Source organism: Moschus berezovskii, chromosome 16, assembly GCF_049115385.1.
Source record: "Moschus berezovskii isolate FMDL1 chromosome 16, NW_MosBer_1.0, whole genome shotgun sequence".
NCBI lineage: Eukaryota > Metazoa > Chordata > Mammalia > Artiodactyla > Moschidae > Moschus > Moschus berezovskii.
Window position 1 is genome coordinate 549813 of NC_142475.1, and position 20215 is coordinate 570027.

Here is a 20215-nt window from a genome sequence, read left to right on the forward strand (position 1 = left end):
TCTATTCCCTGTAACTCAGAGGGTAAAGAATCCGCCTGCAATGCAGGAGTTTGATCCCTGTGTCAGGAAGATCCCCTGGAGAAGGGAACGGCTACCCACTCCAGTATTCTGGCCTGGAGAATTCCATGGACAGAGGAGCCTGGCGGGTTGCAGTCCATGCGGTCGCAAAGAGTCGGACACGAGAGGGACTAACGCTACCACAGCACTGCTATACGGCAGTATGGAAAGAAAGGCCATCTCAGTAACACTGAGTTTCAAACTATGTGCGTGCTGTATCTCTCCACTTACTGTTTTCTTCTTTAAATGTTCAGTGATGTTTTGTAGTTTTCAGTGTACAGGTCTTAGACTTTGTTAGATGGAGTCCCCTGTGTTTTATTCACTGATTTCTGGTCTAATTTCCTTCCTTCTCCTTAACTTGGATTTAGTATTCTAGCTTCCTGAGGTTAATGTCGATTTTAGATCTTCCTTCCATTCTAAGATAAGCATTTAGAATCCTCTTTGAACTGCAATGAGGGGCTTTTCATATGTGTGTTTCTATTTTCATTCAGTTTAAATTATTTTTTTAATTTGACCTATGGGCTATTTAGAAGTGTGCTTAAATTTTAGTTTGCAAATATTTAGAGTATTTCTCAGATTTCTTTCTGCTGTTGCTTTCTAATTTAATTCCATTGTAACTGGAGAAAACGTTGTGTGTTATTTTTATTCTTTTAAATTTACTGAGCCTCGTTTAATGGCCTAACAAATATATAGTCTATCCTGAAGAAAGTCCCATCTGTGCTTGAAGAGAACAAGTATGCTGTCCCATGGTGTGTTTAATAAAAGCTAATACAGTAAAGTTGGTTGACTGTTTTCACTACTGAATCTCTAGCATCTAGAATAATGCCCTGAACACAACGAGAATAAATATAAGTTCTGCTGAAAGAACACTTTGTCTTTGCCACTGAAATCTCTTTCAAAATCTTTATCCAAGTCCTTTACCTCTTCTCAAGGGCAAAATTATTTATAAAATAAATTACACTGAGTCACCTTAACCTTGTCAGTTTCAGCTCACTGTTTTGAAACACTTTTATCCCACTGATTGGAGTATGAAGAAGGCACAAGCTTTCTCAATGCAAAGTTCTTTATTAGTTCTAACTAATAATTTTTTTTTGGCCGAGTTATCTTCAAAATGTTTCCTTTCAAAAGAATTCCAATTTTTTTAAAATGTGGCAAAAATAGAACTCAGGATGGTGAAATGATCACAGATGACCAGTAGAAAGACTTGGGTGGAAATTCTGACTTCACCGCGTGACCTTAGACAAGTTTCCTGATTTCTCCGTACGTTAGCTTTTTCATTCTTTATATAAAATTAGGAAATGATCAACATCCAATTTTTTGACAATTTCATAAAACATCTCTGTGAACGTATGGTGTACCAGGTTCTTTACATTATACAACTGGCTTTTTAATACAATTTAAATATAGAGGCCTTTCTTCAGAAATGTAGTAGGGTTTAGTTACTTGCATTTGTTTCCATAGTTCTTTTACATCCCTTGATTTCTTACATTAAACCTGAAGAACTGATAAAAACTAGAGCACAAACTTTGGTTCACACTGCAGTCCATTCAAAGACTTTCTTCACTTTTCCAGACAGCAGTGACTACTAATTGGAAATACAATATATATTTCACTTATTATTTAACAATTATTTTTGAGTATCTATTAAGTGTCAGGACTTCCCTGGTAGCTCAGAGGGTAAAAAAATCTGTCTGCAGTGCAAGAGACCTGGGTTTTGATCCCTGGGTCGGGAAGCTCTCCTGGAGAAGAGAATAGCTACTTCCTCCAGCATCCTTGCCTGGAGAATCCCATGGACAGAGGAGCCTGGTGGCCACAGTCCACGAGGTCCATCAAAGGTCAGGCACTGTTCCAGGCACTAAGAATAAAGCAACAAATAAAAGTAAAAAGTTCACCTTGTCTCTTTTTTCCAGTGAGAGAAATGAACACACATCAGGTATACTAGATGGTGGGAAGCATTAAGGAGAAAAAATAGAACTGGGAAGATAAGAGATGTCAGGAGTGCAGTCTATCTGCAATTTTAGACAGGAGAGCAAAAATTGGGTCCTGAATGAGAAAATGACTTTGGAGTAAAGGTTTCCCAAAACTGAGAGACCTAGCCACTCTGGGTAAGAACTAAACCTATGACCCCCATCACCACGTAAGCTCCCCAAGGGCAAGTTCTTTGTTCAATTTACTGCCGATCCAGCATGTAAAACGCACCTAGTATATTTCAGCTGCTCAGCAAAAGTCTGTTGGAAAACTTGAGTATTTCACGCATATACAAATACTTTCAAACGCTTACATTCACACACCAGAACAGGTATTTGAACTACAAATGGTAGCAATAATAACCTTTGCACATGTTTTATCTATGTAATAGCTCCTGGGGATTATTTCCAGCTGGTTACTACTAAATACAACGTTTTGTATTTAGTATTTGTATAAGTAGTACTTTGTATTTGTATACGTAAGACTTATAGCTCCTTCTCCATATCTATTTTCTAAGTTATAGTGTAAATTCTAGAAGGGAGAAGCCATGTTTGCCTTGCTCACCACCAATCCCCAGACTGTAGTACCATCCCTAATTCAAAGTACCTACAAAGCATGAACAAAAAGGTATGATTGAATGAGTAATTAACAAGATCCTAAAAGTACAAAATCAGAGAAGAGTTTCAGCAAAGAATATAAAGTATAGTTTGAAGGAAAGGGAACATGGAAGGCAACACCAGAGAACAGCTGGGCAGGATTCAATAGGCTGTGGGGAAACAGAGTTTTGATTTAGAAGATTGATCTGACAGTTCATATTTTATCTGACAGTGAGAGAGGCTACTGGCAGGGGCGCCACAAAAGGGCTATGATGTTTTCCCATGTAAGAGGCATCAAACTTACACTAGTTAAAACTTGGCTACTCTTTACAAAAGAAGTTTTGTCAGTGGGATAATTTCCCCTACAGGAAGTGTTATGAGTAAAATAGAACTTAATAATCAACTGTCCAATTTGATTGTTTCTACTTCTAACATTAAAAAAAAAAATACCGTAAAGTGTTAGCTTAATCAGCCCTTAATGATACAGCCTAATCAGTAATCAACAATCTGGCTTCAAAGATGGTCATGCGATAGATGTCTAATTATTTTTCAGAAGTTACCAATATGAATCCCCAAATTTCAAGAGGGTATAAAAAAAATAAAATCAAGCCAACTGATAAGGTATTTTCTTAGACCTGCAATAAAAACCATGAAAAAAAAAGAGTAAATTCTAAATCAAAAAATAATCTTGGAAAAAATTACAAGAGGAAAAGTAATAAAGGGCTGTCTAGAACACACTCAAGTTTAGTCAAGAGACGTTGGTGTTCAATCCATGTTAATAGCCTTAAATATAGGTAACAGTGAGAAATGGATAAATACTATACTATCCCATCATTTCATGTAGTGAGGTAAAACTGACTCTTCTGCCACCCAGAAAGTCTATCTCTGACTTTGTTTTAGCATCTGCCAAATCACCAAGTATACACATATTCCCTGTGAGCTGAGAAGGGTTACAGTTGAATTTATTCATGAGCTAGTTCAGTGCAATAAGCTACATTAACAATGTCTGTTCCTCAAAGAAGCCCTCCGTAAGGCTCTGTGAGGTCGTACACCCTGGAAGTATCCGCCACTTCACTTTCACCCTGCCAGCTAAAGGGATTTAAAATGATTTTTCAAAGTGTCTGCCTCATTTGGCTATAAATGTCACAAAGAAAAGGACTATGCCTCTATTTCCTCAAGTGTAAGAACCTAGCTGGACTCCCCGCTATTTCCCACACATTGCACCATATTCTATATCATGTCATAAATTGTATTTCAATATTGATATTAATGATTATACTTTTTTCCAGTTTTCCAACACCCATTTCCTCCACTATACCTTACATTCAGGTACTTCTAAGGTTCTACTCATGTGAAGTCTTGTTCCAATCATGCTCTGTGCTTCTTTCCAGCCACGCCTCAGGTTTCCACAGTTACCTTCACTCATCCGTGGAGGGCTGTGACATGGGTGGCATTCCAGAATTGAGACCCTGATAGAGTCACCTCCCTCTTGAATCTGGCCCATGCTTGAGAGTAGCTTTACATAATAGAACACAGCAGAAGTAACACTTGGCCAGTTCTGGGAATAAGCCTTAAAAAGTCCTGGCAGCCTCAATTTTTTTACATCTTGGACTCTTGAGTCATCATGTAAAAATGCTAGCCATCTGCTACGGAGATCACAAGGAAAAAGCACGTGGCAAGGAAAAGGCACTTACACCTCATGGAGAAACACCCCTCTTCCTGCACCCACCTGAGGCCAACCCGCAAACAAGCCACAGCTCAATCAGTGAGCACTGGTGAGACGGGCAGGAGAAATGCCAGGGAACCTTGCCAACTGTGAGCAAGTCAACTGCCTGCTCTTTTCAGGAAGTCACTTGGAGTGACGTTCTGTTTGAGTCTGGGAATTCTCCAGGCCAGAATACTGGAGTGGGCAGCCTTTCTCCAGGGGATAATTTTCAACCCAGGGATCAAACCCAGGTCTCCCACATTGCAGGAGGATTCTTGACCAGTTGAGCCACATGGAGAAGGGAATGGCAAACCACTTCAGTATTCTTGCCTTGAGAACCCCATGAACAGTATGAAAAGGCAAAAAGATGGGACAAAGAAAGATAAACTCCCCAGGTTGGTAGGTGCCCCTTATGCTACTGGAGATCAGTGGAGAAATAACTCCAGCAAGAAAGAAGGGATGGAGCCAAAGCAAAAACACCACCCAGGTGTGGGTGTGACTGGTGATGGAAGTAAAGTACGATACTGTAAAGAGCAATATTGCATAGGAACCGGGAATGTTAGGTCCATGAATCAAGGCACATTGGAACTGGTCAAACAGGAGATGGCAAGACTAAACATCGACATTTTAGAAATCAGTGAACTAAAATGGACTGGAATAGGTGAATTTAACTCAGATGACCATTATATCTACTACTGTGGGCAGGAATCCCTTAGAAGAAATGGAGTAGCCATGATGGTCAACAAAAGAGTCCAAAATGCAGTACTTGGATGCAATCTCAAAAACGACAGAATGATCTCTATTCGTTTCCAAAGCAAATCGTTCAATATCACAGTAATCCAAGTCTATGCCCTGACCAGTACTGCTGAAGAAGCTGAAGTTGAATGGTTCTATGAAGACCTATGAGAACTTCTAGAACTAACACCCAAAAGAGATGTCCTTTTCACTATAGGGTACTGGAATGCAAAAGAAGGAAGTCAAGAGGTACCTGGAGTAATAGGCAAATTTGGAGTATCTCGAAGGCAAGTTTGGCCTTGGAGTAAAAAATGAAGCAGGGCAAAGGCCAACAGTTTTGCCAAAGGAACGCACTGGTCACAGCAAACACCCTCTTCCAACAACACAAGACAAGACTCTATACATGGAAATCACCAGAGGGTCAATATCAAAATCAGATTAATTATATTCTTTGCAGCCAAAGATGCAGAAGCTCTATACAGTCAGCAAAAACAAGGGAGCTGACTGTGGCTAAGATCATGAACTCCTTAGTGCAAAATTCAGACTTAAATTGAAGAAAGTAGGGAAAAAAACCAGACCATTCAGGTATGACCTAAATCAAATCCCTTATGATTATACAGTGGAAGTGACAAATAGGTTCAAGGGACTAGATCTGATAGACAGAGTGCCCGAAGAGCTATGAACAGAGGTTCATGACATTGTACAGGAGGCAGGGATCAAGACCATCTGCAAGAAAAAGAAATGCAAAAAGGCAAAATGGTAGTCTGAGGAGGACTTACAAATAGCTGTGAAAAGAAGAGAAGCTAAAGGCAAAGCAGCAAAGGAAAGATATACCGATTTGAATGCAGAGTTCCAAAAAATAGCAACGAGAGGTAAGAAAATCTTCCTCAGTGATCAAGGCAAAGAAATAGAGGAGAACAACAGAATGGGAGAGAGAGATCTCGTCAAGAAAATTCAACATGCTAAGGGAACATTTCATGCAAAGATGGGCACAATAAAGGATGGAAATGGTGTGGACCTCACAGAAGGTATTAAGAAGAGGTGGCAAGAATACACAGAAGAAGTGTGCAAAGTAGATCTTCATGACCCAGATTACCACGATGGTGTGATCACTCACCTAGAGCCAGACATCCCGGAGTCCAAAGTCAAGTGGGCCTTAGGAAGGTCCTATGAACAAAGCTAGTGGAGGTGATGGAATTCCAGTTGAACTATTTCTAATCCTAAAAGACGATGTTGTGAAAGTGCTGCACTCAATATGCCAGCAAATTTGGAAACCTCAGCAGTGGCCACAGGACTGAAAAAGATCAGTTTTCATTCCAATCCCAAAGAAAGGCAATGCCAAAGAATGCTCAAACTACTGCACAATTGCACTCATCTCACACACTAGCAAAGTAATGCTAAAATTCTCCAAGCCAGGCTTCAACAGGTTCAACGTGAACTTCCAGGTATTCAAGATGGATTTAGAAAAGGCAGAGGAACCAGAGATCAAATTGCCAACATTCACTGGATCATCGAAAAAGCAACAGAGTTCCAGAAAAACATCTACTTCAGCTTTATTGACTACGCCAAAACGTTTGACTGCGTGGATCACAATAAACTGTGGAAAATTCTGAAAGAGATGGGAATACCAGATCACCTTACCTGCCTCCTGCAAAACCTGTATGCAGGTCAGGAAGCACCAGTTAGAACTGGACATGGAACAACAGACTGGTTCCAAATCGGGAAAGGAGTACGTCAAGGCTATATATTGTCACCCTGCTTATTTAACTTATATGCAGAGTACATCATGAGAAATGCTGGGCTGGATGAAGCACAAGCTGGAATCAAGATTGCTGGGAGAAATATCAATAACCTCAGATATGCAGATGACACCACCCTTATGGTAGAAAGTGAAGAAGAACTTTAAAGGGCCTCTTGATGAAAGTGAAAGAGGAGAGTGAAAAGTTTGGCTTAAGGCCCAACATTCAGAAAACTAAGATCATGGCATCCAGTCCCACCACTTCATGGGAAATAGATGGGGAAACAGTGTCAGACTTTATTTTTGGGGGCTCCAAAATCACTGCAGATGCTGATTACAGCCATGAAATTAAGACACTTGCTCCTTGGAAGAAAAGCTATGACCAACCTAGACAGCATATTAAAAAGCAGAGACATTACTTTGCCAACAAAGGTCCATCTAGTCAAAGCTTTGGTTTTCCAGTGGTCATGTATGGATGTGAGAGTTGGACTGTGAAGAAAGCTGATCGCCGAAGAATTGATGCTTTTGAACTGTGGTGCTGGAGAAGACTCTTGAGAGTCCCTTGAACAGTAAGGAGATCCAACCAGTCCATCCTAAAGGGAATCAGTCCTGAATATTCATTGGAAGGACTGATGCGGAAGCTGAAACTCCAATACTTTGGCCACCTTATGTGAAGAACTGACTCACTGGAAAAGACCCTGGTGGTGGGACCGATTGAAGGCAGGAAGAGAAGGGGACGACAGAGTTTGAGATGGTTGGATGACGTCACCGGATCGATGGATATGAGTTTGAGGAAGCTCTGGGTGTTGGTGATGGACAGGGAAGCCTGGTGCGCTGCAGTCCATGGGGCCGCAAGGAGTCAGACACGACTGAGCGACTGAACTGAAGTGAACTAGGGTGGCTTGTAAAATAGGTAAACAGAACAGCCGGTAAACTAAAACTCTAAATCTCCGGCATTGATGATTCACAGAGATACATCTAAAACTTTAAACTCTAGCTCTACCTTTCTACAGAGATACTATCTGCATTTCAAATTCAACATTTGCTAACATGGATTTCAATATCTCACGTATTTCCTGTGAAGTACTGGGGAAGTCGCTGACTGTAAAACTGTATTCCTTAGCATTCTAGGGCTCTAGAGTATCTCTCCAGCTTTCCCGGTAAATAATGTGCCTGCAATACACGACAGGCAGAAGATGCAGGCTCTATCCCTGGGTTGGGAAGATCCCCGGGAGAAGGAAATGGCAACCCCTCCAGTGTTCTTTCCTGGAGAATTCCAAGGACAGAGGAGCCTGGCGGGCTACCGTCCATAGGGGCACAGAGAGTGGGACATGACTGAGCACGAGCACACAACTTGAGAGTGCTTCTAGAGATCACAATCAGGTAGACACGTGTCTTTAGTCCTATCACCACATGGGTCACAGAAGCTAACCACAAGATGAGAATGAAAGTAAACGAAAGCAGTGAAAGTCGCTCAGTTGTGTCCAACTCTGTGCAACCCCGTGGGCTATACAGTCCATGGAAATCTCCAGGTCAGAATACAGGAGTGGGTAGCCTTTCCCTCTGCACGGGGATCTTCCCAACCCAGTGACTGAACCCAGGTCTCCCACATCGCAGGCGGATTCTTCACCAGCTGAGGCACGAGGGACAGCCCACAAGCACTGTCCAGCTGGGATATACGCTGGCGAAGAACACAAAGGAGCACACTTTGGCGATGTGACTTTGACAAGTGACTTTAACATCTGACCCACCATTACTTCATGAAATATTAGTTTCGGTTCAAATAATATGAATTTATAATAGAAATTAATGACATCTTGAATGTAATAGATTATTAGAGGCCTGGGTTCAAATCCTTGGAGAATTTAACTGAGCTATTAACTGGAAGAGAAAGGATCTGAAACAAGATTCTGCCAATTAATAGCTCTGTAACTTCTTCAAGCCCCAATTTTCCACATCTGTTAAATGGGTATAAACATAATTTCATAAGGTTATTATAAAGTTTAAATAAATCAAGATTTCTAAAGTACTTAGAACACGGCATAGCATATAAAAAGTTATTAAATAAATTCTATTAATTTCTTCAGAAAATTGTAACAAGTTAATTTTTTTAATATATCATATAATAATCACTTTATTTCCATCAATTTTATTCCTGAAATGGCTCTAAGAAACCCATGTTCAATATAATTAGCTATCTAATTAACCAAGATTTCTGTCTTTTGAACGCTGATATTTTATGAATGAATTAAGGTTGTTGTATACATGTTGCAGTAGATGGTTTGATAAAAAAAAATCTTAATATGATACAGGTCCCTCTTAATTAGCAGTAATAAATAATATTTTCTCATGAAGAAGTGTTATTTCCATTTCAGATTTGATATGTACATTATTTGTGTAACACCATGAAAACTGGACTGCTTACCACTGATTGTCCGAGGCTTTCGAGCCATATATTCCTTCCATCTTCTTGAACTGAGCTGGCTGGCAGGAGGAACAAGTACGCTACTAATGTTACATGGCAACACAAAGAGCGCGCCAGCCTGGATAAAACAGGAGATCCTTTCAGTGACCGCACACAGGAAGCGGGTCTAACACAGTATCACCTGACCACTCTGCACTCACACGTCACCTACACAACACACGTTAACAACGCTCTCTCCCCAAAATTTCACCATAAAAACTAAAAAACAAAAACCCAAAACACAGCCTCACCTCTACCAAAAAAGAAAAAGCCAAAAAGCACAGAAAGGTATTCAACTATAGGTATTCCTTTTCCTTCTATTGAGTCATACATCTGAAAACCATATTTACAATATTTGAGTTTAGGCTGTGGGTATAATTTCTTTGTCTGTCTGCAAATCAATGAGAGGCCACAAATTCTACCTGTCCTCAAAAGATTCGGTCACACTAAACCATAATTTTATAATTTTGGGTCTAAATGGATTATTGTTCTGGCTTCAAAATTAGAATCAAAAGGCAATTTCATAACTTCGGTTCCTAGATATCAGAGACTTAATGCTAATAGTTATAAAAATCAGAGAAACCATGAATCATATGCCAGAAAACATACAGTAGAGTCCAACTGATTTATGAGCAAGTTCAACTTAGTCATCCTCATATTCCCATGGCTGGGTGCACAGATGTTCATTAAATATTTGTTCCCCCAAACCCAACATAACATATTTAGGTAAATTCTCAGTTTGATTAAGCACTGAACAATACAAATTGCAACCCTGAAAGCTATACTTTGCCTGTTATTTTAGAAATGTAAGCTACAAAATCAGCACATCTCGATATATATATATATATTTTTTAATTTGGGTGAAATTGAGGCATGCATCTCAAATCTAAAACAAAGTCACTTTTAATTGTCTTTTGTAGACAGATGGGTTACATGAAGTATGTGATACAAAGTTAATTAACACTTTTTGCTATTTATTATTTTTGCTTACGTATTCTTAACTGTTATAAAAATAAGTCTACCAGGGGCAAAATAAGGAAGGTAAAATTAAATATGCTTACTTTCCTTTATTATTATAGCCCTAATCTTTTAAAATCAAATATATTCTATATACTCAAGATTAGATATTAAAATAAAAATATTTAGGAAAATAATCATTAATTCTAAAAGATATATATTTAATTTTCTAAACATTAAGTTCTAGTTCTTCTTGCTAAAGAAGACTTCTTAGCCCAAAATGCATGACAAGACCATCTGGCCCAAAGGGCAGACAAAGCTGTAATGTGAGTATGCCAGATCAGAGTCCAATTATAGTTTAACAATTATATGACTGTTAAAATTATAGTTACAGCTTAACAATGTAGAGATGCTAAACACAGTTCAAAGCATAACTTATACCCTGGTATAAATATCCTGATCCACCAGCCAGATAAATAACCACATTTCTGAGACAGCCTACTTTTGATTAAACATTTACTACAAAAGTGAAAATAAACATTTCTAAATCACATATGCTGTAATTTCCTACAAAATAAATTTATGTCAATAGTTTACACAACACTGACAACAAGCGTGGATTCTGATATGCTGTGCTCACTCCTACACTAATCCTTAGATGTACTCTGAGAGGCTTGAGAATGATGCTTCTAGTCTCACCTTCTATTTCAAAATTTAAGACAACATTTCAAACCCCTTCCAAGGGGCAAACACCAAACAAGCAGGCATTAATATGACAATCATGATTTTAGCCTTATAAATTCTCCTCTTTAACAAAAATGTTCCCTGCCCATATGATTAATAGATATTAAGATTCCTTAACAATTTTATTTTGCCTTTTTCTAATCTAACAAGCATTCCTCTAAAAGGCTTTTATTTTTATTCTGGGGATAATCAAGCATCCTTTTTAAGCTCAGAAGTCAACTTGCTGCTGCTGCTGCTAAGTTGCTTCAGTCGTGTCCGACTCTGTGCGACCCCACAGATGGCAGCCCACCAGGCTCCCCCGTCCCTGGGATTCTCCAGGCAAGAACACTGGAGTGGGTTGCCATTTCCTTCTCCAATGCGTGAAAGTGAAGTCAACTTAGGATCACATATATCACTAGAATTTAAGCACTATGATAGCTTCCCAAGAAGGGACCTTGTCCACTGTATTTTCTCCAGTACCTGCAACAAGCAACTGGCAGGAAGTCCAAAAAAAAAGAATAAATAAATGAAAACCATGGTATAAAGCACTAGGATTATTTCAAGCAATGAGCATGCAATTTAAAACTTTCTTTCAAAAAATGTAAAAGACTAGTTTTAACCCAATGTAAAAGGACAATGAACTGTTTCACATTTACAGATCTATCAGCCAAATTACATAATCTATGTTTCCAAAAATTATCCCTTTTGATGCATTAAAGTAGGAACATATATTTAAAGATCCAACATGTGTCCCTGACTAATACAGTCCATATTCTATAGTCATTGCCCAAGAAACAATGAGAATCTAATACGACAAATTTAAAATAAAAAAAACTGAAAATATGACAATAGATACCAACAGTTTAGCTGTCTTCTAGGATTGGTCTTGCCTATCTTCAATAGATGGATTAATAATTATTTTATACCTGGTGCCAAATTACAGGTACATGTCTGATTTTGACTTGAAATCTTATCTATAAAATGAAGGGCTAAAGATTTCATTGTAACTTCAAAAAGAGGGTCTCTATAGTTTTATACATTTCGGGAAAATGTTTCACTTAAGTGTGTCTATCATTTGGGCCATATAAATATCTTGCCACAGAACTGAAATCAAATGTGAAAGGAGTAGCTTAATGATAATCTAACGTAGTCTAAAACCTTAAAGCAATTACCAATCATGAAGCTTATTTTTGCAAATCTCTTCTAAAAAAACCAAAAATCACTTCCTGTCAGTTGTGGACTCTGCAGTTATCAAAATCCAAAGTATTTTAATATGAATTAGGACCAAAACAATGTGGTATGTGAAAGAAACCAAATCATCACACAAAGACAGATTAAAAATATATATATTCCCTTTTCTCACACATCTGTAAATATTGAGCTAAAAGCAAAACAAACAAAATCCTACTTTCTATACCTCGCCACACAGGGAAGAAATCTGCTCCAACAGCAGCTTGGAGTTCTGCTTGGTACTGTTTTTTGTCAATCCCCTGTACTAAGGAGTTAAAGAAAAGAAGGAATGGCTAACTGTCAAATAATTTAACTTCCTAAACTAAGTTTGATTCTCCAACTCACGAGATGTTTAAATTCATTTATCAAAAATTTTAAACTGCAGGAACTCACAATTACTCCTCTCCTTAAGGACAATTATTTTTCTGATTCTGAAAATACACCAAGAAGTAGGGATACTGCAAACTATTAGAACCAGAGATTTTAAAAACTGGAGCTTCTGAATAAAAATTCAAGAACACTGTACGTACTAGTGTTTCATTTCCCACCAACAACAGATTCTTTTTATACAAAATATTCTGTTATTAGGTATTTTTTAATGCCTTATATTTTCTTTAAAAAGATTCTAAAATAAGCTGAATATTTGCAGACAAATGTGATGGCATTCCTATTTACTTAAGTATTTAAAACAATACAGTAGAATAGCACTTTTATCTATCCTGCCAATGTCAAGAGAAACATCTGAACCTTCCAATAGTATATAAGTTATTTTGTTTTTCTTCACAGATTCCTAACATTTCTCCCTCTTCCCTACCCGACAAATGAGTGATAATTTCAGGAAGTCTTCTGCCTATCCTAAAGGCATAAATATACTATCTGAAGGAAGAGTCTTTTTTGCATGTTGTAGAACTTCTCTTAAAACAATGGCAATGAAAGGTATACTGGTATTATAAAAAAAAAAAAAAGAAAGAAAAACAACAAAAATACAGCCAAATATTTAAATGTGTTGGTACCAGAAAAAAACTCTACTTGACACAGAAAAGGTGATCTATCATGAACATGTAAATGAAAAGGATACAACTCAAATTCAATGTCCGACATATAGCAGGAGGGTAGATCTGATAATTTTATCATCTGCACAAATTCTAAAGCAGGGCCATAATAATGAAAAACCTAAAAAAGAAAATAAAACTATGTAAGGTTTTAAATACCATAAATAAAATGAAAGTGAACAAATCAGTGGTCAGGGTTTAAATCTTTAAAATGGGTCTTAAAAAGACAGTATTTATTCATCATGCAAGAGAAACTCTTCATTCTCAGTAACAGACAAGAAATTCTTCCATTCCAATTCTAGCTTTCAGAGTGGAGAGAGAGACAGGGAGATTTCCTAGAAAGGAAAGTTTCTAGAAAGAGTTTTACAGGAAGAAAATAAGTCTAGAAAGAGGTAAGCAACAGAGGACAAGAGTTCTCAACGTTTCCTGTTTACCTCTAGCTAGACAGACAGATATACCAGAAGGCTAGGTTACTGAAGTGGATCTGAAAAACTGAGAAAGAAAAAGAAAAGACACACCAGAATGAACTCTGACTGGTATGCTGAGATTAAAAAAAAAAAAAAAATCCTTGAAGAAAATACCAAAGTAATTAAAGAGAGAACTAGTGAAATCAAGAGCGCTAATTAATTAACAAAGCAAGCTTCACTCGAAGAAATAAGATTAAGGGTTTCTTTGGATAGAGTCTAAAACTAAACTAAGAGTGAGCTAGTGAAGAAGGTGTTTCCAAGGCTGGGGTTAGAGTACTTAATAGGAAGGGCAAAGAAAAGCAAAAACATCTTCAAACAAGACAAAATTTTAAACTTGCAGAAATCTGAGTAATTTATTCCCATATATGATTATGTGTGTGCGTGTGAGTGTATACACAAAAACACACACAGTCTGAACGGAACTGATGATTATGTTTACGCGTGTGTGTATACACAAAAACACACAACATACTTCATGTGTATTTATATAAAGATCCGTATACTCAACGGTATGATTTTTTCAGTAGTCATACATGGATGTGAGAGTTGGGTCATAAAAAAAACTGAGTGGCGAAGAATTGATGCTTTTGAACTTTTGGAGACGAGCTCTTGAGAGTCCCTTGGAATGCAAAAAGATCAAACCAGTCAATCCTAAAATTTCCTAAAGGAAATCAATCCAGAATATTCCTCGGCAGGACTGATGCTGAAGCTTCAACACTTTGGCCACCTGATGCAAAGAGTTGACTCATTAGAAAAGGCCCTGATGCTGGCAAAGACTGAAGGCAGAAGGGGACGACAGGATGAGATGGTTGGATGGCATCACCAACTCAACTGACGTGAGTTCGAGCAAGTTCTGGGATTGGTGACACGGGGAAGCCTGGTGTGCTGCAGTCCGTGGGGTTAATCGGACATGGCTGAGCGACTGAACTGAACTGATGCATGCGTTTGTGTGTGTGAATACAGAGACAGAGAGATCAAAGTCTGTTCTCTTTCCACTGTGTCATGCTCCCTTCAAACTGAATCCATTAGGATCATTCCATTTTGAAAAGAATCTAAAACAGTAATAGTTTTGCCAACATTCAATGCTGATAACACAGTATAATTTAAGAACAATTATAAAAGTTGTGTGAGTGAGCACACTTAAGCACATATATTAGCTAAGTTAACTAAAGATTCAAATGTATCTTATAAAAATATTTATGAATGGATGATTTCAAAAACAAACACAGATTACCTTTGGCAAAATATCTTTATCCTTTGATGGTATTATCTTTTTATCAAGAAAGCAAGTTTTTAAATTAGATGTACTAAAATTCTTAGGTGTGACTCCCTTTAAACAAAATTCAGGAAAACTAATTTCACTTCCAAACTGAAAAGAAACAAAGTCACAGTTACAGGCATCATGAATTAAGTTACAAAGATTAATACATCTTATTGCAACATAAAAGTTGAAAGGAAAACCATATGTAAATTTCTTTTTGATTCCTCGGCTCAAAATGCAATTCTTCCATTTACGTACACATCATTCGTATTTCAACTTACATGTGAATTTTTCATGAAATGCTCGCCTTGGCCTTTCACTAGCCCACAAGAGTATATTAAGCCCATTCTCTGGAACCACAGGGTTTCCCTGGTGGCTCAAATGATTAAATATCTGCCTGTAGTGCAGGAGACTGGGGTTTGATTCCTGGGTTGGGAAGATCTCCTGGAAAAGGGAATGGCAACCCACTTCAGTATTCTCGCCTGGAGAATCCCATGGACAGAGGAGCCTGGCGGGCTACAGTCCATGGGGTCCCAAAGAGTTGGACGTGACTGAGCAACTAAGCATAATAGACTGAAATACATCAAATACCAGAAATACTTATTTCAATGTGGATACAACTTACATGCAATGAAATAAAGCAGCTTGAATAAACATGAACTCAAATAATGTTAAATGCTATGTTTTAAAAGAATGTTACATTCTAGAATTGCAGTGCCCAAAACAATCATAGTTACTATTTTAATTTAAATAAAGTAAAAAATTCAGTTCTGTGTTTGAAGTAGTCGCATATAAAGTCCTAGTAGCAACATGAAGCCAGTGGGCTATTGCATAAGTATTTCTACTAATGAAGAAGTTCTATTTAGATAAGTGTTTTTCCAAAACATCTTCAAATGGTACATTTTAATTAGGATTCATTTATATTATCTGTGTTGTAAATAAAGTTGAAAGGCCTGCTTTGTAAACTGTGATAACAGAAATCTACTTACCTTCCTCTCCCATATCTGAATCTTTCCCCTCCATAGCTCCTTTGAATCAATAGCATTTCTGAGATCTTCAAAAGATACAATACTAGCAGAAAGGTATTCTGCAATTTTCTGACAACTTCTATAAACAAAAAGTTCATGATAATTCAATACAGAGTCTTAAATTTGACTTAGATTTAATAGTTATAATTAATTACAAGCTAAACAAGCAAAATGTAAAGTTTATATTTCTGCTTTTACCTACTAATATTATAGAACATTCATTAAATCAGTCTCTGGAGAAGTCTCCAGCATATGTTCATTTAATCTCAACATTGCCATGAGTTATGAATCATTATCCTTAATGCTATAGATGAATAGATTTTCCTATTGTTATTTACTGGCTTTCACATGTCAGATACACACATATGTACACACATATACGGACAGAAAGAATTAAATTCTTATCTTCAAAAGAACTGTTTTCCTAAACTGTTCCCACAAGAGTTCTGTATGAAATTCCTTAATAGCACGGACAGATTATCGTGACTCTATGCATTCCAGCTCCTCCCTGTATTTCAATGAAAAAGATCAAATCCCACTTTTGTAATTCCCCAGTACATACTGCTGTGCTTGGCATAATGAGAGTGGTCAACAGACAGTTGCTAAATGAAGAAAATCATGAAGTGAACAAATCCACCACCTATTTAAGGATCAAAACTGTAACACACAGTTGATCCTTACTCAAGTGTCATAACACACAACAGTATATATTTATTTCTACATTGCACGTAAAAGAAAAAACAAATATGGCATGATAAATCCAGTGTATCCATACACCCGCGGCATTTATCATGGTGCTCACTGGACAATACAAACCTATTTAAAAATACACAACGTGTTTGGAGAATAATGCTCAGTAACAGTTCAGAAACAGTGTCCATAATATTAACTAAAAACTTAAAACTTCTGAGAAATATAAAGTATGAAATAAGGAAAATCTAGGTTCTTCTCAATGAAAAAAATCTCTAATCACAGTAGGACATATTGAGTTTCTGGGCCACCCCCATAAAACTGTCACATTTCAAAAAATCTTCAAATGCTGGGTCTATTAAAAGCAGGGGAGCAAGTTAAATGTAAAAACAAATAGCACAGACAGCTTACACTTCACAATGATCTCCTGCTATAGTAATTTTTGCTGAATACCATTCCTTCAAATGTTTTAATGCTCCTACAGTAGGCAAACAGTCTCTCAGCTTTGGAGGATCTTTGTCAGAAGGCAACAGTATTATATCTATCATTGCTCTACCTAGAAAGAAACAAAGAAAGAAAGGCATTTTTATAATTTTTTTTACATTTTTATTTTGGAGCACAGTTGATTAAGTGTTAACTTTTTAAAAATGTTAGACCTGAAATGCCTCAAAACAATATCCTGGACAATTGAATTTTATGTTTATTTAGAAGATGAAGGAGGATTTTAACGTTAATTTCTGAAATTCTTCAAAACAATACACATCTTGAAGAGTTCAAAAATTTAAAACGTTCATCACTTGATTTAAAGCCATGTTATCTTGAAATGGCTAGCATATGCCAGAGAAACAATGAACTGTATCATAATCACTTGCCAATTATGTGCCAGTGGCTAATTATACATTGCTCATGAGATCATCAACACTATTGTTGTTCTGAACAGAGGGAAAAAAAACTTATGCAATTCATTATGCTCTTCTATACTTAATTTTGTTACACAAAAGGGAATGAATTAGTATAAAATTATAATGCTCAAATAAATTATTTCTCTTTTTAAAGAACAATAAAACACCCAGAAAACTCAATTTTACTGACAATATCACTGGTTCCGGAGAAAGGTTAACTTCATGAAACTTAAAATTTTATAAAATGATAAATTTTACAGAAGGATAAGAAAAATCAAAATCAAACAGAAACCAAACAAAAGTATAACAATGAAAGCATTCCAATTTCCAAAATAGCAACTCTACATTTCCTATTTTGAACTTCATAGAAAAAATTGATGCCTATTTGTCAACGTATTATTTTCCATATAAGATTTTTTATGCTAAAATACAATCCTGAATATAAGGATTAGATTGTGAGCTAAAGTCCTTTATAATAATCACATATACTTTACTCATCACTGTATACTCAGCTCCCAGTACAATGCCTGACAGATAACAGACGCAACAAATATCTGCTTAATAACTGATCTCCAATAACGAAAATATTCAGAAAACTCTTTAAAAGTATTTGTGGATGCCAAAGTATACCAAATTTTTGATGAATCAACTAATTGATTCACCTTAAGAAAGATTAAGATAAAATACAATTTTAAGAATAAACAATACAGTATTTCATAAAATACACTTTCCATTACAGGAAAAAAAAATGAACTGCATTAAAAAAATTGAGTCAAGAGCTTCTTTTATTGTATGACTTTCTATATGACAATATATATAGCTGACTTCACACCATGAAAGAATATTACCCAAATGATCTACGTTAAAAGAATTTCTTTTTCCAGGAGTTGTCATGGGACAAGTGTTCTAAAGAACATTGTGGAAAACAATGGTAGACAGTAGAAAGATTCTTCTTCAGAAGGAAACAGACGATTATTTAATTTTGTAAGTTCTAATTTTTGTCTAAGTAAATGAAAACAAGAAAACTAATATCTCAATTAAGTATTTTATTAAAACAATGGAGCATGTTTTTTTTTCACAACTTCAAATAAAAATTATTTTTCATTTTGAATTTAAAAATCAGAAGTGAGAACATGAGCATAAAGACTGAGTTTATTGTTCATTCGCACAAACTGTAAGATAAGATACAAATACTGAAAGTAGCCATAAGGTATTACCAGGAGCAGGAAGCTTGTCTGATAACTGATGCAAACTTTCTGCAGATTCTTCATAAAGGCTAAAACAAGAGAAAGTACGGAAAAAAGTTATATATAATCATAATTAGGTCATATTAATTAAATGGATCTCTGTGCCATTAAGTATGGCATTAAGTATGTTAGCATTATCTCATTTGATCTTCATGACAATCCCATGAGGCAATACTCTTAATACTATTTTTATCCTCACTTTAAATAATTCAATACATACATAATTTCATACATCAGTAGTAGGTATGAAAGCTAGGATTCAAACTCTGAATCCAAGTTCTAAGCCACGCTCCCCAAACAAACAACAGTAACAAACAAGGGGGGAAAACCCTCCCTAAATTATACCTAGCACATTAAATATAAACCTTAACTAGTAGACCAAACATTTTTCTGAACCCTACAAAGTATTCCTAAGTGTTTAATACAGAAGGCTACTGCTTTTCTCTGAATGACATAAAACAGATGACAGGAATACATGACACTCTCCTTCAGTTCTTTAAAATCTATTAGTTTTATCCAAATAATGAATTTTTCTCAAAATAGCTTATCATATAGCATAAAGGTACTTGAATCTTTTATTATAAACTCACCATTGTTTAAAAAACTTAAGGCATCTTAGTAAAGTGCAGTTTTCAAACTCCCTCTTGTGGAAATAGTTATTAAGTCACTTGCTAGAAACAACTATTTTTGCACTCACCATCTTGGACAGCGGTGAGAAAACATGGAATGCTAAGAGCCCGAGGGCCAGAAGGCAGCTTGAAGTGAAGTGAAAGAGTTCAGTCATGTCTGACTCTTTGCGACCCCATGGACTATAGCCTGCCAGGCTCTTCCGTCCATGGGATTCTCCAGGCAAGAGTACTGGAGTGGGTTACCATTTCCTTCTCCAGGGGATCTTCCCGACCCAGGGATCGAACCCAGATCTCCCGCACTCCAGGCAGATGCTTTAACCTCTGAGCCACCATTAGACATCATCTAAAAGAGTCTCAGCACTTTACAGATGAAATAGCAAACACCGGAGAAGTTCAGTGACTGGCCCAAGGTCACATAACTGGAGACCACTTCCACCAGCCTCCATTCCAATGCCCTTTCTAAACTTCCACGTCTCCCCTCATTCATCGGGATAAACAAATATGATTTGAAAATGGAAAACTCGAAGTCTGCAGTAATTTATAGAAATATAATACATGAATATTGAAATAAGCAAAAATCGTTTTTTGTAATGAAGTATTACACAAGACCAGAATGACAAGAATAAATTATGGCTCAGAGACAGTGTATTTCATGAAGAAAAAAACATTACCTAAATCATCATATATGTTGAACTACAGTTCAAAAAATCTAAAAGTGAATCCAATCACCCATATAACCCTCAGCAGCTCTGGATTTTAAGAATGC

At 36.8% G+C, this 20215-nt stretch overlaps 1 protein-coding gene across 4 annotated transcripts in view; it reads right to left on the minus strand.

The window, feature by feature from the left end:
* MTBP (MDM2 binding protein) overlaps nt 1-20215 on the minus strand; it is a 67263-nt gene that overhangs the window by 42123 nt on the left and 4925 nt on the right. For all 4 annotated transcript variants that reach the window (XM_088844637.1, XM_055431754.2, XM_088844639.1 and 1 more), the window contains 7 exons: nt 18791-18849; nt 17083-17227; nt 15943-16060; nt 14927-15061; nt 13252-13346; nt 12361-12433; nt 9225-9342 (listed from right to left, as the gene is read on the minus strand). In XM_088844637.1, the coding sequence (XP_088700763.1) occupies nt 9225-9342; nt 12361-12433; nt 13252-13346; nt 14927-15061; nt 15943-16060; nt 17083-17227; nt 18791-18849 (743 nt within the window). The remainder of the gene's footprint in view (nt 1-9224; nt 9343-12360; nt 12434-13251; nt 13347-14926; nt 15062-15942; nt 16061-17082; nt 17228-18790; nt 18850-20215) is intronic.